General features: G+C 38.2%; 1 protein-coding gene across 2 annotated transcripts; it reads right to left on the minus strand.

Moving 5' to 3' along the window:
• Positions 1-1,203: 1,203 nt before the first annotated feature.
• On the minus strand, positions 1,204-11,944 carry LOC133725111 (uncharacterized). Of its 2 annotated transcripts, XR_009854264.1 has the most exons (3): positions 11,686-11,944; positions 2,445-2,588; positions 1,204-1,649 (listed from the first exon to the last, which is right to left on the minus strand). XR_009854264.1 is itself a non-coding variant. In XM_062152230.1 (2 exons), exons 1-2 carry the CDS (start codon positions 11,897-11,899, stop codon positions 2,449-2,451), a joined length of 354 nt encoding a protein of 117 aa, XP_062008214.1. In that variant the 5' UTR covers positions 11,900-11,942; the 3' UTR covers positions 2,213-2,448. The 2 variants fall into 2 exon arrangements, 1 of the variants encoding a protein (XP_062008214.1); XM_062152230.1 differs by lacking the exon at positions 1,204-1,649 and having other exon boundaries at positions 2,213-2,588; positions 11,686-11,942.
• Positions 11,945-21,193: the final 9,249 nt, after the last annotated feature.

Below are 21,193 nucleotides of genomic sequence, written 5' to 3' on the forward strand. Positions count from 1 at the left end.
AAAAAAAAAAAAGTGGGAAGTTATCTGAAATTGTGGGTGGTTATTGCAGACATATGTAGTTAACTATCTGAAAATTATTTATTTTATTTTTTACATAATTTTTAATTTTTCTATTTATCATACTACCACTCAATTATTAAAAATTATCTAAAATTAATATAAGGTCTAAGGATTTTATTGTCTTTTCACACCAACTTTGGCTAACAAAACCTCTTTTCTTAATAATAGTATAGATATATATATAGAGGGCCCTTCTAGTGAGGGATCCCTATTTTTGCTCTTTTCTAAGGATAGAGCATTAGATCAATTTTTCGATCACATTTCGGCATCTTAACCGTTCAGTTTTTAGATCCTAATGTGTAGATCACTTCTGCAAATTTTCAGCGAAATCAGTGATCGTTAAGGCATTTAAAATGACGATTTAAGATTATAAGTATGAACGGTTCAAGTTTGACAAGATTTGGTTCATCAGTTGATTTAGTCTAGTTTGATGCTTTAACGATCACCGATTTCGCTGAAAATTTGCAGAAATGATCTATACATTATGACTTAAAAGCTGAACGGTTGAGATGCCGAAATGTAATCGAAAAGTTAGTCCCTAGAAAAACAAAAACAAAAAAGGATCCTTTAGTGGAAGGCCCCCCCCTCTCTCTCTCTCTCTCTCTCTCTCTATATATATATATATATATATATATATATATATATATATATATATATAAAGCCAGGAATGAAAACAGTTCCACTATTAGATTGATAAAGGGCAAATAAGCCAAAAAAAAAAAATTCAAACATAAACCCTGTGTCCAAGTCTAGAATACCTTGCTCGAACTTACCCCACTTTCAATTTAAGAAACCCATTCCATTTTCTGGTGCTCACTCTGATTCTCATGGGTAGAGCCAAAGAATAGAATGGTCATTGATTAAAATGATTTGATTTGATCATCCCAACTAAATATCACATAAAAGTTACTATCTCAGTGAAAGATAAGTTCTCCTAGTGTTAATGCTCTCTTATTGAATATCTGTGAGTTCCTATTTGAACAGAAACAAATGGCAAATCAACATCAAACAGGTACACTCACATGTCCCTTCAGATTGTTGTAGAGAGTAGTCAGTAAGATATAATTCCAATCCAAATTCTAACCACAGCAATCACTCAACATACAATGCACCGAGAAAAAAGTTATAACTGAGCCCAGAATGTAACCACAGCAATCACTCAGTATAACATACGCATTGAAAGGCAGTACATCGCAGCAGTCGGCAGAGGAATAACAGTAAATGTCGAATACAACTTCTTTGCTATTTAAAGTGCAGACATGAACATGGTTGATACCAAACCAATGTTCACTAGGGACCTGTCATGTTCTGCTGGCCACATTTCTATTTTTGGTACCAACTATCTACTACAAACTGGAGTACTATACAAAACTATAGACTGTCTAGGACATGATTGAATCCAAAAAGCACATGATGCCAGATTGAACACTCTCCAAGCTTACTTCACAACTGTAATGAGATCCTCAAATTTGTACTACTCCAGTAATCCACGTAGCAAGACTATCATACATTTCAGTTTTTCAAGGCAACTTGTGCTATCCCATCTTAACTGTCCTACTTGCAACCCTTATAGCCTGATCTTAGAATGTCTTCCAAGTTCATACCATGAAAGTAATCAAATAGAAGTTTGAAGCAACATAGTTCAGTTCATAAGCATTAATCACTACAGAAAATACATGTAGAGGATGCAAATTCTTAACAATATAAGCTTTGAAAGTAATCAAATAGAAGTTTGAAGCAACATAGTTCAGTTCATAAGCATTAATCACTACAGAAAATAAATGTAGAGGATGCAAACTCTTAACAATATAAGCTTTGGGCTCAAAGTTAATTCAAAATTACTAAAAGGACAAACAAGCATGATTCAAACCACACATCCCATCCCTAGATACCTGTGGTTGATAGAAATTCACAATGGAATTTCAACAGAACTTCAAGAATTTTCTAAAGAAACATGCTATTAGGAGTTGGCCAATCTATATATTTAGAAGCAGTACACGTGATGCTCATGGAGTAGGGAGTTATTGTAGTGTAGATTGCAAAGGGTGACAGAACAGTGTGTGAGAGAAAGAAAGTGGGTGGTCAGGAATTGAACATTATTTATGTCAATTTTATGCAAAAGGGCATACTTGACCTGTTTTCTCATTGTAGGTTTAAAAAGGCTCCTCCTTACGGTAGTGTAGATACCTATCATGTCTTAACCAAGAACTCACAAAAAGGCATATTAACCAAACAAGGACAAGTCAGTCATCCTTTACTAATTACATCATTTGATTATGTAATCTAGCCCGCTTGCACTATATTATCCAAGAAATCACTGCTCTTTCAGTGCATATGCTAATCCCACCCGTCCAGACTATCATTATATACAAATAAATGCTTACTAGGTCATCTTCTAAATCGTGAGCCCTTGTTAGGTCTATCCCTGTCGTCCCATACAGAAGCCCAGAAGAACAGAGACATCCAAAAAAGAACAGCAAAGAAGATCTGCACTTTGTCCTGAAATTGGGACAAAGATCCAGCAAGACCTGTTTCAACAAAAAGGGTGAAAGAGGCCAGTGAGTAACGAGTCAGTTACATATCCCCATGCATCTAACCATACATGCAATACATAAGTAGTTCTATGACAAAATGAGGACATGTTTAGCTTTGTGAGAAAAAATGCGAATATAGAAGCATGCAAATTATACATTATTCATTAGGAGAGGAAGGGATGAGCTGGGAGGTGAGACCTTATTCACGCTCAAATGGATTGGGGACTCCAATAGGATATTCATAGAACTAACTACTTTATTTGGAGCTACATAATAATAAAACTTATTACTTAATGCGTGCATTTATTTTCATATTGCGGGCTCTCTTTTGTGCCCCTCACATGCATTGCCATTAGTGACTATTATACAAATGAAAGGATCTACCACCTGACGTCAAGTTTAAATGCTTACACATTTTTGACAAAAATCAGCATTATGTTTCTCTAAAAATTATAACTTGATCAAATCATTTAGAACCTAAACTCATATAGAGCTAAACAAAAAATAAACTCATTTAGAACCTAAACTCAGGTGCTGGTCTCGGACGCACAACCTGAACCCCTGACCCGGACTTCTCACTCAACACAGGACCAGCCCTCCAATTTAACTTTCAATCTCCTTCTTCAACGAGATTGACCAGAGAGGAAAAGTTACAATCTTAGGACTTCAGATGCCAACTTTATATCCCATCATTCTGTAATTCTTCGGTGATTCAAAACACCTCATCCAAATGCAAGATTACTGTATTAAGGATTTGGTACTTCCATTTCACCACTTGATAATATAAAAGCAAAAAAGGATAGTGCTAAGTATAGCAAATTCTATGTTAAACACATGAGATCAAAACCAATTCACCCATCTCTACAAATATCATGCAACAAATAATACAGATACAGCTGTCAAGACAATCAAGCTTGCATCAAAGAAATAAAGTTCAGGCAGCATCTTAGACTTGACAATTTAACCATAAATATGAACAGTATTGCAGATAGCCATATAGAGGGAAAGAAGATATTAATCTACTGATTTACTTTACATCCAATATTTAGGCTTGAGCATTGAACCTGAAACATGCGAAGAGCTAAAACATGCACGTTCATGCAAATTTTGGTTTATTTCTTTTTATCAGATTAGTCTTGTAAATAGAGAATGATTTTATTCTTAAATGAGATAATTTTATATCTTTGGACGTGTAGCATCATGCTTAGGAATTAGGATCTGGTTTAACACGGACTATATCAAAATTTTCTACATAACCCAAGCGGTTTCCATTTCCGGAAAGAACTTAATGTATATGCCATGGAGAATGCACAAGGAGTTCATTTCCATGGGCTTTTCCTGTAATCAGTACATCAATCTTTCAACAGTTACCGTCAAAAATTTCTGCAGTCACTCACAGACATGGAAACCAGTTGTTTTGCTTTGTTTTCTTTTGGTGAAAGTGATGGCCCAGCAGCCAGCTATTTTACCTTAAATAAATTTCTATTGAAGACTTAGATTTTCCCCTCCAATGCTTCTAAACCCTAACAACTGGGTTTAATCATCTTTTTTACATCTTATAAGAAAGAAGAATTTTATTGAAAGTCGAAAAGACAAGTACAAAACAAGATGAGAACAGTACCCAAACAAACAACCAAAGACCCAAAAAACAACAAACCATCAAACCTGAAGGAACAAACTGAAATTAACAATAATAAACAATGATGCACTCTTATGTATCCATCTTTACAAAAGAAAAAGTATTGTATCCACTACTATTCGAGGTCAAAGTTTTCCCTCAAAGAAACTATCAAAAGAAAAGATTTCTATGTATCCAAATGAAGTTCACACACTTCTAGCTATAGTATGCAGACTGACAAGTAGCAACAATATCTATGATGAAGAATGTGATCATAGTATTAAAGATGCAAATATTATTTTATTGTCTCTTGCAAGTTGCAACACCACTTTGATACAAGAAAGCAACGCTCTCCAAAATACTATAAATGACTTTAACCATATCAATATGAACAATATCTAAAGATTTGAGATTCTATTGTTACAATATAACATTAGCCTTGATTTGATTAGGTTATACACAAATTATGTTAACAGTAAAGTCAACATCTAGGATGTCCAACCTCAAAATTAGATGTACTAAACCACCCATACCGATATGAAGAATTTTTTTTTTTTTTTTTTTTTAAATAAAGATTTAACATAGCATTGTTTGAAAATAACAGTTGCATCTTTCATTTTAATATTATGTTATACATGAGTTATCTGACGCTATTGTTCCATACATTACAATCAATTCCTAGACCAAAAGTTATCCTGTTTCCCTATATTCTTGCAATTACATTGTCTCGGCTTATGTTGTGGTTCCAAATAGGGTTTCGAGGCATCACACCTAGGGTTAGGTTGCATTACACAAACCTGGAGAGAAGCATAAGCTATCAATTTTATTAACTCAAATCTGTACCTGTAATAACACCTCTATATAAAGAGAAGTTAAGATAGTTCTAGAACAACTTGGTAAGATAATCTAATAAAATTCATATAATAAAGAACCTTCCTATTCTAAATTAAGAAGAATAAAAAAGAAATCCTAGTAGTAAAATCCTAATAATATCAACAAGGCCCATCATCGTCTACAGGGCGGCAAATCAGGGCTTTGGCCCTGGAAGCTTTCATATGAAGCCTTGGATAAACCCTAGAGGTCTTCCACTTATGTTCTTCACGAACATGTGTGTGTACAATATTCCTTTTTTACAAGTACAACGTGCATGTAGACAATGTTGTGAATTTGGCTCGTTGATATGCCTAAGTTGATTAGGATTCAAGGCAAAACCAGATGGGTAAATGAAGATTAGTGCGCACAGGAATTCTTCTAGTATCCTAATGGGTTTTGGAATAGGAAGAGTTATTCCTATTGATTTAGACCTGGACAGTAAGTTCTATTCTAGTTAGGAATAGAAAAGCTAGCTCTCTTTCCTTGTTCTAATAGTTTTAGGAATCCTAATGTGATATGTTTGTAACCAGCACCTATAATCTATAAATAGGGCTGCAGGGAGCTCATATAATGTGTCCTCAGATCAGAGAAGAGATCAAAGAGAGTTCTCAGCTACATATAAACACAGGGGCAGGGAGAGCCAAGGGTGATAGAGAGATCTAGCAAAGGGGTTGGGGATTAGCATAGGGATTTCAATAAGTACTTGTAATCAAGTTGTTATTCTCCATAGTGCTAGTGATTCTCAAGAGAGATCAGACAGAGGACGTAGGCAAAGTTTTTGTCGAACCTCTATAAAATTCTGTGTTCGTGTGTGCTGTGGTTTCCTTATGTTCTTGCTGTGATATTTTGCATCATCATCCTATTATTGTTTGCACAGTCATAAGCCTATAAAGAGAAACAAGGTTCTGGGTAAAAGGTGCATATTTACTACAAAGTGGTATCAGAGCTTAGGCTCAAGGTGTTTCTAAGATGGCAGATGACAAGGCAAACGCAGGCAGCAATGTGATGCCCATTATGTTGAATGGGAAGGATAACTTCACATTATGGCAGAGGAAGATGAAAAGTGTCCTGATTCTACAAGGTCTGTACGAGGCTATTCTTGGGATAGAGAATAAGGCAGCTGATATGCCAGACAAGGTTTGGCAGAAGATGGACAAGAAGGCAAAGAGCTTTATAGAGCTACATCTTGCTGATCATGTATTGGCTCATGTATTGGCTAGTGCCGGTGAGAATATGAACAGCAAAGAGACCTGGGATTATCTCAAGAAGGTTTACGCGGGTAAGGTTCATATTGGTGAGAATATGGACAGCAGTAAGACATTGGACAATGTCAAAGAGGTTGACGCAGATAAACTCTTCTTGAAAGACGAACTCTATAGTCTTCGGATGGAAGAAGGCGGTGATCTGCAGGATCATCTGAATAAATTTCAGATTTGTGTTGCCAATTTATCAAAGGTGGATGTGAGATATAAAGATGAGGAGAAAGCACTTATGCTGCTAAGATCTTTACCAGCTTCATTCGAGCACTTCATCACCAGACTCGTTTCCGGTAAGCATTCTCTCAAGTATGATGAGATTACCGAAGCTATTCAATCTTATTTTAAGATGAGTAGGGAGACCGAAAGCTCTCAAGGAGGCCTTCATGTCAAGGGCAAGGAGACAGGTCAGTTGACGAGTAAGAAGGAAGGATAAATCTGGTAACAGGGGTACATCAAAATCCAAGGAAAAATACAAGAAAGGTTGCTTCAAATGTGGTGCTGCCGACCACTTGAAAAGAAACTGCAGAGAAGGGAAGATGAGAGCAGAGGTGATGGCAAGGAGTTCAAACACAGCCAATGTAGTCATCAAACAAGATAAAGATGACGGTGAACTCCTTGTGGTAGCAGCCAGCTCCAATGCTTTCAGAAATTGGATTTTGGATACCGGTTGTACATTCCACATGTGTGCAATCCAAGAATGGTTTGACACATTTGAGGACAGTAGCAGTGGAGAGGTTTTTAGGGGAGATGACTCATCGTGTAGGATCCTAGGTATTGGATCAGTGAAAATCAGAATGCATGATGGAGTTGTTAGAACGCTGGAGAATGTCAGATATATTCCTAAGTTAAGGAAGAACTTGATATCTTTGGGTACTTTGGACAAGGCCGGATATAGGTATCGCTCTGAAGAGGGAAGACTCAAAGTTCTCAAGGGATCACTTGTTGTGATGAAGGGCGACATTCAACCTAACAACTTATACAAGCTTCAAGGGACTACAATAATAGGTGGAGTTGCAATGTCTACTGAGGTAAAAGACAAGACTGAGCTATGGCATCATCGCCTTGGGCACATGAGTCAAAGAGGAATGCAGGAACTCCACAAGAAAGGTAAGCTAGAAGGTGTCAGTGTCTGCAAACTGAACTTCTGCAAGGATTGTACTCTTGGGAAGCAGAAGGTGGCATTCAAGTTAGCAAATTGTGAGAACAAAAGCAAAGCATTGCTGGATTATATTTACTCAGATGTATGGGGCCCGGCAACAGTAAGGTCTATGGGAGGCTTCAAGTATTTTGTTACTTTTTTAGATGATTTTTCGAGGAAGATTTGGGTCTACTTTATGAGGGATAAATCCGAGGTTTTCACCAAGTTTAAGGAGTGGAAAACAGAAGTAGAAAATCTAACAGGCAGAAAAATCAAGTATTTGAGAAGTAAAGGTGGCAGTGAATATAGAATGAAAAGGTTCTTACAATTTTGCAAGGATGAAGGAATCACGAGACACTTCACGATGAAAGAGAATCTCCAACAAAACGGAGCTGCTACAAGGATGAGTAAAACTCTCTTGGAGAGAGAAAGAAGCATGCGGCTGCATGCAGGATTACCGGACACGTTTTGGGCAGATGCAGTTAACCATGCGTGTTACTTGGTTAATCGGTCACCATCAAAAGTCTTGGACTTCAAGTGTGCAGAGGAGGTATGGTCTGGAGAACCAGTTGACTATTCTAACTTAAGGGTGTTTGGTAGCAGTGCATATGCTCATATTTCCAACAATGAGCAAACCAAACTCAAGCCAAAGTCACGCAAGTGCATATTTCTCGGAGTTGAGAAAGGAGTAAAGGGCTACAAGTTATGGGATATTGTCAGCAAGAAAAGGGTTCTAAGTAGACATGTCATTTTTGATGAGGAGACAATGCCGTTCGATGAAGTCAAGACAAGTGAGGTGAAGAAGACTGATGTTGTAGAGAAAGCAACCGAAGTTCCTCTAACCAAAGGGATCATGGAAGAAACTCCAGCTCAGGTGGAGCAAATTGAGCAAGTGGAGCATGATAAAGGGGTTATCGAGCATGAAGTCTTAGAGCAACAACAACAGTCATTAATACAAGCTCAAGTGGAGCAATTAGCACTGCGAACCAACGACTCAGTTCGTCAGTCACTTAGGCAGGAGTTCCAAAGAAGCATAGCATTGGACAAGTATGCTCTAAGTTTGAGTCCAGGAGATCCAACCATGTATCAGGAAGCTATAGCAAATGATGTACGGGAAAGTTGGATGGGAGCTATGTTAGAACAGATGAAGAAGTCCATACAGAAGGACTTAGTTCAGGAGTCGGTTCCTAAGCCCAAAGAAAGAAATCAGGTTGGCTGTAAGTGGGTTTATAGGAAAACAGAAGGAATGCATGATAAGGAAGCCATGAGATTCACAGCTCGAGTATTGGCCAAGGAGTATTTGCAGAAAGTAAAGGTCGATTATGACCAAATCTCACCAGCGGATAGCTGCATTTATTATCATGTGTTCAAGGATAGTATGGTTTTACTATTGCTATTTTATTTAGGTGACGTGTTAACTACATGTCAGGATATGTCTAGAATTTTGAAGTTAAAGACACAACTAGGGAAGGAATTCGACATAAAGGATCTAGAAGCTGCACAACAGATCCTAGGAGTGAGGATAAGGAGGGACAGAGAAGCGGGAAAAATATGGCTGTTATATGAACCCGTGTCTACTCCACCGGTAGCACACTTCCAGTTGAGTGTGCAGAGATCGTCTACGAAGGAGTTAGATGAGATGATGAATGTGTCTTATGCAAGAGTAGTGGGATGTCTCATGTATGCTAGAATCTGCACAAGACCAGGTTTAGCTCAAGCATTGAGCATTGTGTCAAAGTATATGGCAAATCCGGGTAGACGACACTGGCAAGCAGTGAAGTGGATTCTGTATTACTTGAGAGACACCAGGGAGCATGAATCTGTGTTTGAAAGACAACAAGAACAAGCATGCAATGCTGGTCATGAGGGTTCAGATTTGGCAGGAGACATAGACAAGAGAAGACCTGCAACAAGTAATGTCTTGACTTGTGGTGAAGGTTTAGTGAGTTGTAGAGCAACTAAAGAATCAGCTACGACGTTGTCTACCACTGAAGTAGATTGCATGGCACTAACAGAAGCTTCCGCAGAAGCATTATGGCTTAATGGGTTATTGAGTGAGTTTGGAATTCAACAAGTTGTTGTGGTGAAGAATGGGGTCATCAATTTGACAAGGAATCAAGTGTTTCAAGCAGAGACGAAACACGTTGATGTTCATGGTCATCGCAGCGAAGGTTGGGTCAACTCAAGGATGATAACAATTGAGAAAGTTCATTCAAGGGAGAATGTCTCAGATTGTTTGATCAGGACCATTGCCATGGAGGAGTTCAAGTGTTACTTGAACCTGCTCATTCTTACAGCATGTTGAGATTGAGGTGGAGCACCTCCTCACTAGAGGTGTGTTGAGGCAAGAAGAGTCTTGCCAAGGTGAAGGTTCTTGAAGGTTTCAGGATTACTTCGAGAAGTACAAGATATCCTGGAGGTTGCAGCAATCAGTTTGGTATCAACTCACCAAGGTGGAGATTGTTGTGAATTTGGCTCGTTGATATGCCTAAGTTGATTAGGATTCAAGGCAAAACCAGATGGGTAAATGAAGATTAGTGCGCACAGGAATTCTTCTAGTATCCTAATGGGTTTTGGAATAGGAAGAGTTATTCCTATTGATTTAGACCTGGACAGTAAGTTCTATTCTAGTTAGGAATAGAAAAGCTAGCTCTCTTTCCTTGTTCTAATAGTTTTAGGAATCCTAATGTGATATGTTTGTAACCAGCACCTATAATCTATAAATAGGGCTGCAGGGAGCTCATATAATGTGTCCTCAGATCAGAGAAGTGATCAAAGAGAGTTCTCAGCTACATATAAACACAGGGGCAGGGAGAGCCAAGGGTGATAGAGAGATCTAGCAAAGGGGTTGGGGATTAGCATAGGGATTTCAATAAGTACTTGTAATCAAGTTGTTATTCTCCATAGTGCTAGTGATTCTCAAGAGAGATCAGACAGAGGACGTAGGCAAAGTTTTTGTCGAACCTCTATAAAATTCTGTGTTCGTGTGTGCTGTGGTTTCCTTATGTTCTTGCTGTGATATTTTGCATCATCATCCTATTATTGTTTGCAGAGTCATAAGCCTATAAAGAGAAACAAGGTTCTGGGTAAAAGGTGCATATTTACTACAGACAATGCATAAATTTCTCATATTTCAACATGTGATTAGTACAAAGTTCCTCATCTATACATCGTCTAATAATTACCAAGTGAAATACGTCCTACTATTAGACAATCTCTAGTACTTAATACCATTTTCTTTGTGCACTACCACATGTGGCACACCAAAATGGAAACACGCAAATCCACTCTAACAGTAGTATGCAAATTTTTAAATGTCCATTGGCATGTCAACAGCCCAGGCATTGGAGAGAATCTCCTGCTAACACATAGCAATGGCATTGCTTTAGAGATGCTCTTATCAAGCACCATTCTCCATTTCCTCTATAGATTAATAAAGTATTTGAATGTTGGACGCCACATCTTTACTATTAAGATAAACTTAACAAAGAGAAAGCGAAGACAATGGTTAATGTACGTAGGAATGTTATTTTAGTTTGAAAATTGGTAGTATTTGAAGATGGAATATGAAGGAATGTGAGTTCAAAACAATGGTGGTTTGAGGAATATTACTCGTAAAAGCATATATGACATTTTAATCATGCGATAGTATAGCATTGACATGTCCATGTCCAAACCATTTGGAGAAACCCTTAGAGCTGGCTCCAATTTTCGGTGCAATGTTACACCTAAGCATGATTCCGGAGTATGTTCAATGGTTTATGCTATATGCTCATGTAAATGTTACAATGATGTGTTAACAATGAGTCAAAGACTAAACGTTACACACTAGCTTTCTCACTCCATGTCATTTAGCATTTAATCTACCTTCTTACTAAGGTACCATCCTAAGAACCATATATTCAAGTGTCGAAAGAGTGAATTACAACACTTCAGAAATTTACTTTTTAACTCTCGACATTTACGTCATGCATACAAGCGCAGAAACCAGCTCAAAAAGCAGAGCACCACACACATAAATTTTTTTTTTTTTTTTTTTTTTACAACAAACTTTAGTCTCTATAATGAAGATGTATAATTGAATTATAGAAACCTTCAGCTACAAACCCCAATTTATCTAGCGTCTCATTTCCATGGGAATTGAAAATTCTGGAGTCTTTCTTACGGAGCTATTGATGAAAGAAATATTAGTAACAGGAATACCTGAGAGCTGAGTCTGGTCAGATTCCGGAGGAGGCTGGGGCGGTCCCGATTTGGCGGCGAGGCAACGGCCGGGATTGCGAGGAAGAGAACCCGATGACCGGCGGCGATGAAGCGGGAAGGGATTGGTGGAAGTAGGAAGAGGAAGAGGAGGAGGGGTGAAGTGATGACGGGTGAAGGAGAGTTTGAGGAAGAGAGTTGTTGCTGCTGCTGCCATTTTTGGTTACCGTGGAGGTTTTGTTTTCTGTTGATGCCGTGGAATACTTTGATTTATGCTTTGTGGTTCTAATTCCATTCCTAGCTTGGGCTTTACAAAGTAAGTTGGGCTTGACTGAGGCCCACAAAAGAGTCGCAAATAGAAGAAGAACATTACGTCAAAGACTTGAACTTATCTTCTGAGATCTATTGATCGGGATGACGTGGCCGTGCCATATCACCTGCCACATAAGATAGAATGCATGCATAGAAATTTTTATATAGGGCAGCCGTGTCACTTGTTTGGTATGGTTGCCAAATCAAAACTCAAAAACTAGGTGGGACTTAGCTTCTTCGATTTCGAAACTATCCTTCATTTATTATGTGAAATATTACTAGGGCTGGCCTCGGTACTAAACCGAGAAGTTTTTGCCTCAACCGTCAGCCGAACCAACTTTTGTCGGTAATCCAATTCTCGAACCGATACCGATCTGACATGATCGGTATACCGACCAGTCGGTAACCAAAATCTCAGTTGGGATCGGTCAATTTTGAGTTTTCAACCGACTAGTTCGAAGTTAGATCTGAAGGAGAAGAAAGAAGATGATAAAACAAAGAAAGAGAAGAAATCAGAGATCTGCAAGAAGATGCAGTGGAAATCATGGAATTGGGCTACTGAGATTGTTGATTCCTGGGAAGAAGAAGAAGCAGATAGAGCAAAGGCCTCCTCTTTATTTTTGTCTGCTCTTCTCGAAGTGAGTGAATTGCATGTATAGATCCATCAGGGATCTACAGCTTAAAAACAAAATAAAGAGGAAGAAAATCTAAGAAATTTGTGGCTGGAAATTTGGAATGAAAAACAAATACAAAGAGATGTTTTCAGAAAATTTGATGCAAAGAGCCGCATTGTGATTAGGACTGTGAGAATTGAATTTAGTGAATATCTAGATTGACCTAGCATCTCCATTGATTAATCATATTAATTGTTCAAGAAAAAAGTTTAGCAAACTACACATAAAGTCCTTGACAAAGAATGGATTCAAAAATACATCCATACAGTACAAGTTAATTCAAGCTTATAAAGCAACTCCAACAGCTTCCCCATATTTTGATTTTTCTCTACTTTAGGGAAAAATGAGCATCTTTTGCTCCAACAGATTCCCTATAACTATCCCTATTTTAGAGAAAGTGAGGAAAGAGAAAACCAAATTCCCTATATTTACAGCAATCTCTAAAATTTTAAGGAAGAAAATGGAGATTTTAGAGATTACTGTAAAATAGGGAATCTGTTGGAGTTGGAGAAGAAAAAGATGCTAAAGTTTTGACTTTTGCTTCCCTATTATACAGAAATTATAGGGAAGCTGTTGGAGTTGCTCTTGGACAAAACTTTACAAATAAGGACAAGTTGTTATTATATTGTCATGTGTCAATAATACATTTACAATTCTAATCTTCACACATGAATAACTAAATACTAATTATTTTCTTTAATTCAAACTCTTTTCTATTCAAATAAAGAGAAAGAAACCATGTGAGACAAGACAAAAAAAATTAGAGAAACAACATTTGGCAATCGTCCAATCCTGCTATTGCACTTTCACTCGACAAATCCTGCTACTACACTTGCACTTGCCAATCCTGCTATTGTACTCACTACACTCGTCCAATCCTGCTACTGTACTCGCTGCACTCATATTCATTTAGTGTTGCTATTGCACTCGTGCTCGTCCAGTTTTTCTAGTACACTCACTGCACTCGTCTAATCTTTCAGCTACTATACTCGTACTTGTCCAGTTCTGCTACTACACTTGTACTCGTACTTGTCTAGTTCTGCTACTGCACTCATAATCGTCTAGTTTCTGCTACTGCTCTGCTACTTAGGGATGAAGAACAAATTTTTGTTATCCTGCTGCTACCGCTTGAAGATCAATATATAAAGTATTGAAAGTCAGGTGCTACTACTGCTTGTGATGGAAAATAGATGAAGATTAGCTATGCTACTGCTATTGCCGGTGCTATTGGTTTTATGAACAAAATTTGATCAATAGTGTATAATGTGACCTTGAAAGTGCAAATTTTGGGATCCGACTCCACTCCACCCCCTCAATTTAAACTAGGGGAAAACTGAACAATCGACCCAAAAACACTACCCCATATGTTCCTTGAACTCACCACAAATATCAAAATATATATGGAAATTTTTGTGTGTGGATCGGTAAGTAAATCAAGCTCCAAACTTCAACAATTGGGTTGTCCATTGTCTCATACAAGTGAAACTTGAAAATTCTCAAGCACCTACTCAAAGGCCAATGATTCAAAACAGAGATTGGTTCTTACCAAGATGGGCTTGAACTTGAACAATCCTTAATTGGAGTTGTAGAAATAGCAGTTTCGTATCTCAATCATACATGTCATTTACAATCCTTAATTAATTGGAGGTTGTAGGAATGGAATCTTCGTATCTCAATCAGCGCAGTTTCGTGTCTCAATCATACATGTCATTTACAATCCTTAATTGGAGGTTGTAGGAATGGAATCTTCTTATCTCAATCGGCGCAGTTTCGTATCTCAATCATACATGTCATTTACAATCCTTAATTGGAGGTTGTAGGAATGGAATCTTCGTATCTCAATCGGCTTCGTTGGTACCTCTCCACTATGTGCCTTCAATCAATCTATTCTACTCCGACGTCGATCTGGACGCAGTTTATGTTACGTCCCGTACCTTAATTTACTCGTTTACTGGTTATTTAGACGGTAAACGACAATAACTTTCACTTTTTACTTTGTTTCAATAAGTTTACTGGATCAAATAGTTGACTTTTTGTTTGGGTCAGTTTTTGAGAAAATTTTCTTCACAAAAGTTGTAGAGGACATTAAACCAAGTCCGTAGACATGTGGCACGCTTAAATTAGAGTTGGTATGCGAAAGTTATGGTCAAAAAAGTAAAGTTACTGTTCATGATAATTTTTCCATTAAAGGAGGAGTTATTGTGGTAAGTTTCCATTTTCGGAAACTTACCCCCGAGAGTTTCTCTCTTCCCGACCTAGTCATGTTCTTCTGGAGATATCTCCTCCGTCCGGCGATGGATTTTGACGCCACAGGTAACGTTGGAAAGCTCTCGTTGTCCTCTTTAATTCTACGATGTTTGGTAGCTTGAACCGTGGAAGATGCAGCAAGGAGAAGAAGAACGCAGCGTCACCGTTTTCTCGGGTTTTGGTCGGGACTCGAGTTTCCGGCGACCTCCGGAGACAATACTTAGTGGGTGGGTCTTGGAGCTCTTGGATCATACATCAATCTCTTAAAATCTCTTGGTCCAACTTGAAGTGTGGAGCACGAATCGAAGGATTGAAGATCTAGGGTTTAAATTTCTCCTCTTTGCTTTCGAGGTAAATTCCGGACTTTTGGCTTCAAATTGAATTTTGTTATAGTTATGAAAGTTGTTGGGCTTGAAGAGAGGAAGATTTTGGCATAGGTGCTGATACCCGGTTCGGGAGTTAACCGGCGGTGCGTGGGGACCTATTCTGGCCTCCTATTATGGTTGATTGGGTTCCTTCTAGCGTATAGAACTTGTGGGTATGAGTTTGGTGGAAATCGGAGGAAGTTTGGTATCGATTGCGAATTTACAAAGTTTCGGGTGTTTATTTCCGGAAATCCAACCATTAGATTTCTCTCGTTTCAGTTCTAGAAAGCTAAAATTGATGAAATGATGTTGTTGGTGAAGTTTGGAACTTGTAGATTTTGGAGGGTCAAGGATAAAGAGTTTTCGGTTCATTTATTATGAATTTATTTCCGACATTTTGTTCGGTTATTTAAGATGTATTATTGTGTACAGGACGACGCACCTAGCCACTGTTCGATGAGGAAATTCTTACTCGTGACTGCCTAAGTCGTACTGTGAGTGGACATTTGTTTTTAAACTAAATTATGCATGCAATACTTCGAGTATTTATTTATTAATGAGCTTTGATTTATTGAGATTTTATTTATGATTTACGAGATTGATATTGAATTTCCTTTCCGAGAGCTTTTTGTAATTTTCGAGCTATTTAAATTATGAGTTACTGAGTTTTGAGAAGTGATTTTCAGAAAGAGGTTGATTAAGAAAATATTATGAGAATTATTGATTTCAAATATTTAAGATATCGAGATTTCTTGAGTTAAATATTTATTAATTATTGAGTTTAGTATAGTTGAGGAGGTAATTATGTTAGCGCATGCATGCATTACCTGGTCGGCAGTTCCCTCCAGGTAATATTCTGGTCGGCAGTTCCCTCCAGGTAATATTCTAGTCGGCAGTACCATCCAAAACATTCCGGTCGGCAGTTCCATCCAGATGGCATGAGGTAGTTAGTCAGCAGTACCCTCTAACTATCTATGGTTAGTCGGCAGTTCCCTCTAGCCATCACCTCCTCGTCCGGTCGGCATGAGATGACTAGCCGGCAGTTCCCTCTAATCATCGCCTATTTTCCTTTATGAGTTTTTATTGAGATTTCATGAGTGTTGAGGTGGGATTGATAAGGGATTTTGAGATGTTTTCTTTATGAGAGGTTTTGAAAGGATTTTGAGATGATTTACAGAGGATTTGATTGTAGTTTGAGATTTCAGTAAAGAGGAGGATTAAGAGTTTTCACGAGACCTTATTGCATGCTTGGGTTTTAAGAGAATAATTTGAGAAAGCATTAAATCTTAGATTTTCTTTCCTTCGAGATTACTTATTTTTCGTCCACTCACTCTAATGGATTTTTAAATTCTTTTCCCCTGGGCCCTTCGGTTTCAAATGTCCAGTTTGCAGGCTAGATTAGTTGAGATCGGGCGTACATGGAATTGAGGCATAGCTGTCACTGCTTCTGCATTGTAGGACTTATCGATCCTTTACCTTTCTATTTTATTTTCTTGTATACCTTGTGTACTAGATTGCTCTAATAACCTGTGGGGTTAATGTTGTTGAGACTTGTGTAATGTGAATTGGGAGATGTTGTGATTTGAGGAGTAGAGTGGCTCCAGGAGTTGAGGATGGTGTTTGATATTAGAAGTGTAAATGTCTTTCTACAAGTTTTGGGTAGTCCACTTTTAGGGGAAGTTCCGCCAAATTTTTGGTAGAATTTCTTCTAAGATAGGTCCCGCGGGGCCACTTCGAATTTCAAGGTGAAATCCGGGGTGAGTCTTGTCAGTTTAAAGCCGAGATGAAGTCTTCTTTATGCAGCCGTCGCCATGGAGCCGACTTCCTCAACAACTGACGATCGAATTTAATGAGATTAAGACAATTAGGGTTTCTGAATCTCTCAAATTCAACGTTTTTGTATCAGAGATCATGTTTGGCGACGATAGACCTCCGTTTTGGGGTTATTTGATCCACTCAGTGGCAATGTCGTAATATTTTTTTTAAATGGAGGTTTTTGGTCAATTTCTCTTGAAATGCGGAGCCAAGTCTGCTCCAATTCATTATGAGCCTGGGCTTCATGTCCTTGTGTGTCTAAATCTTATAACATATGGTTTTTCTGTTTTTAAATGTTTGGTCTAGTAGTGATATGTAATTTTCTAAAAAAAAAAGTTATCTCATTAGTTGAATCAAATTAATATATATTAATTTTTCATAAAAAAAAAACTAAACACAAAAAAAAATACTTAAATTAATTGCCCAAAGTATCTCGAAAACAGTGAAGAATAAATTGGGTATTTTTTTTATTTTTTTATGTGTCAAAAGTATTTTTAATTATAGATATTCAATATATTAAATTCTATAATTCTAAATATGATGACAATACTATATTACCCTTGTTATTTTACTCACATGAGTGTCGCATGACCGCTACATAGGCATTTTAAACGGAATAATGTAGGAAGTACTATAAGGGCTAATAGGGGGATAGTACAGGTACCACTAGACTCCCTGAAAATTTATAGGTACCAAAAAATGCATTTCATGCCAGTTGGTCGTATTTCAAAGGGTAAAATGGTTCAATTGTGCATGACATAGAAATACCAAATAATGACAAGCAATTGTTCATAGTGCCCCTTACTACGATTTCTCCAAAAACCACCTGTTACACAAAAGCTTATAGCATGACATTTGTCCTATAACAAAAGAAAACATATGCCACATTAATAGGTGGTGTTTCATGCCATAACTACCATGCTTGGTTCCTAAAACATAGAATTCAGGGTTTCCACAAAGCCCTCTGCAGTTTGGGTTTTTGAGGTTGAACAGTTGCATATGCAGATGCAGCAGCAAGTTTGGATGACTTTCTTGACTTAATTCTCCCTGCAAGCATCTTGTATCTCTTCGTTGACCCTCCAGCACTTGCTGATGATGTCTCATTCATTGGTTTTAATCTAAGAAATGATGAAATAGACCGTTGAATTAGCAATGGTTCCAATAAACTGATGCAAATAACCAGCCAACCTAATTTTCCACACAATCACAATGACCAACAATAACAACTACAATTTACCTGAGAAGCATTCTGCACAACTCCGGTCATGTTTTGAGAAAGGTTTCCATTCCCATCAGCACCTCCAGAATCATTATTGAGATTGAGATTGACATTAACCCTAAAATGTACATTCTGGTTGACATTGTCATTAACCAGATTGGGTAGCACAGATGATGCCTGAGAATATGCATTGTCCTGAATCGATTCCTCAGTTGGCAGAGGTGGTACATCACTAATTTGATCATCATCCTGAGGCTGTTCCTGGAATGGAGGTTGAACTCCTGGTTCTGCAGCTTTAGGCTCAACATGATCTTGGTCACCTTCTTCATTGACACCCTGCATGTTGAGTATACAAATAACTATAACATACCACAGTTGAAAGAATATTGATAATCATTCTACTTTCATCAATATTGTGTACCATCACTATGCCAATAAGTCAATTATATGATAGACATCAGATGACAGAAAGCTAATTTTCTGTCGTCCCAAATTTTCAGACAACAGACAAATCTAACTCTGTTGTTTGAATACCCACCAAAACACAGTTTTTTCATTTTGAGTAAATGGGTGACATTCAGACAACATTTTAATGTTGTTACTTGAAGATAGAGATGTACCTATAATTTCATTCCTCTAAAGGCACTTATTGAAATAATATTTTTATGTTGTTGGCTCAAGATAGAGAATTTCATTCCTCTGAAGCCTAAAAGCTTGACTTATTCAAACAACAGTTATAAGAAAATTTTGTTGTCTGAATGAGTTGGCTGGAATTTTAAAAAGGGTTAAATACTGTTTACTCCCTGAACTTTCAGGGAAAAAACAGTCTAGTCCCTCCCTTTTTAATTTCACACGTTTACTCCCTCATCTCTCAATTTTGGACCAATAGGTCCATCCGTTAAGTCTCCGTCTAATTTTGATGTTAAATCAAGGGTAAAAATGTCTTTTTCCTCTCTTCTCTCTCTCCATAAACAATTTTTTTTTTGTGTGGGTCTGATACCACCTCGGTGAGTTCGATGGTGGCAGAGTTGTGCTCTTTATCATCTTCCTCAGCCTCTTATGGCACAAAAGACTTGTAAGCGCTCTTCATCTGCCTCAACGACCTCGAAGAAGCCGCCCTTGACACTCACCACTCCATCCGCCACCACCATGCCCCCAAAATCAAAACCCAAAAACTGCAAAACCCCAAAACCAGTAATCATTCCCATATAGGAAAACCCAACCCGGAAAACTGCAACAAGTCTTCTCTAAACCCATATCGATTAGACAAAAAGAAAAGAAATCCAAAACGATTCCATCAACAACCCATGAGCTCCCTGCAAACCCTGCTCAAAACCTTCTTTAAAAACCCCAGTACCATCAAATCTCAATCCCAGGCCAAATAGCTCCATGCCCAATCCACACCGCCATCACCAACGCCACTGCTACGCCACCCAAAACCTTAATTCCCCACTTCTCCAATAGCCATCACAAAACCTTCAAATTAAACTTCCAAAATCAACAAACAAAAAATCTAATTCCAGAATTGATAAAAAAAAAAAAAACCAAACTTCTGACCAAGACCAAAACTTGACCACTCAAATCGAATACACATGGGAGCGATTGGCGTATATGGTCATGGCCTTGAAGCTCTGCTGCCAAGCAAGAATCAAGCAGAGAAGAGCAGTTTCTCGGTTCTAGTGGAGAATGAAGGTACAGATGATACTGTAGATGGAACCGGCAAGATGAGAAAGCAAATCCCAGCTGGCTAGCGGGGACGAGGCAGATGCAACCGGCCCCTGGCAGAAGTGACCTGATCGAACGAAGGAGACGGTGTAGGTCTCGATCTGGGTGTCGAGACGGGAGGCGAGGCGGAGAAATTGTCCACTTTGGCTTGCCGAAAAGTCATGGAGAACGCTGGAGAAGATCAATATGGGTCTCGATCTGGGTGTCGACGCGGAGGCGAGGCGGTATCTGATGGTGCGGTGTGTGTGGAATTCGAATTCAGATAGGGTGTTTCGGCTTTACGAGGAGTTGAAAGAGAAGTTGGGAGGGGAGGTGGAGGATGGAGTTGTGGTTTAGGATCCACCCAATCCTATCGGTGGTGGAAGATGAAGAAGAGAGAGAGAGAGAGAGAGAGAGGGAAAAAATAAATTAATTAAAAAAAAGAATTGAGGGGTATATGAGACATTTTGACGTGGAAGGGATAACCACATCAGTTACTTAACCGAGAAATTGGACGGAATGGACCTATTGGTCCAAAATTGAGAGATGAGGGAGTAAACGAGTGAAATTAAAAAGGGAGGGACTGAACTATTTTTTCTCTGAAAGTTCAGGGACTAAACTATATTTAATCCTTTTAAAAATCTCCCTTCCATTCGATTAAGGAATTTCCCTCTAAAAATTGGTCAAAACCCTAGTTGAGTAAAAAAGTGGTGACCATCAGACAACTAATTTAATTGTGTTGTCTGATTATATGGGGGAGTCAACTCATTTAATTTGTGTTTTTTTTTGTCCAAGGCAAAATTGCCTTTTGCCTTTAGTTTTTTGTCTAAGCCGGACTTCATTCATGACACGTTTACTTACTTGGAATGGAAAATAATCATTAATCGGAGACAAGTGGAATGGAAGAAGAAATGAATCGGTATTGATTCCGGAGGAATGATTCCTAAACCCATCTCCCCCCTTCGTAATCGAATTCCTGAGTATTCAGGAATCGATTCCTGATAAATAGGTGAGACCTACACCAATTCCGATTCCTTCATGTGTTAGTAAACACATGAATTCTTTTACCTAGAATCATTCCGATTCCTTTATGTGTTAGTAAACACAGAGGTGTTTTTACTCCGTGTAATCATTCCATTACATTCCATTCACTGAAACATGCCCTTAATTGGTCT

The sequence above is a fragment of the Rosa rugosa genome, chromosome 1 (assembly GCF_958449725.1).
Source record: "Rosa rugosa chromosome 1, drRosRugo1.1, whole genome shotgun sequence".
NCBI lineage: Eukaryota > Viridiplantae > Streptophyta > Magnoliopsida > Rosales > Rosaceae > Rosa > Rosa rugosa.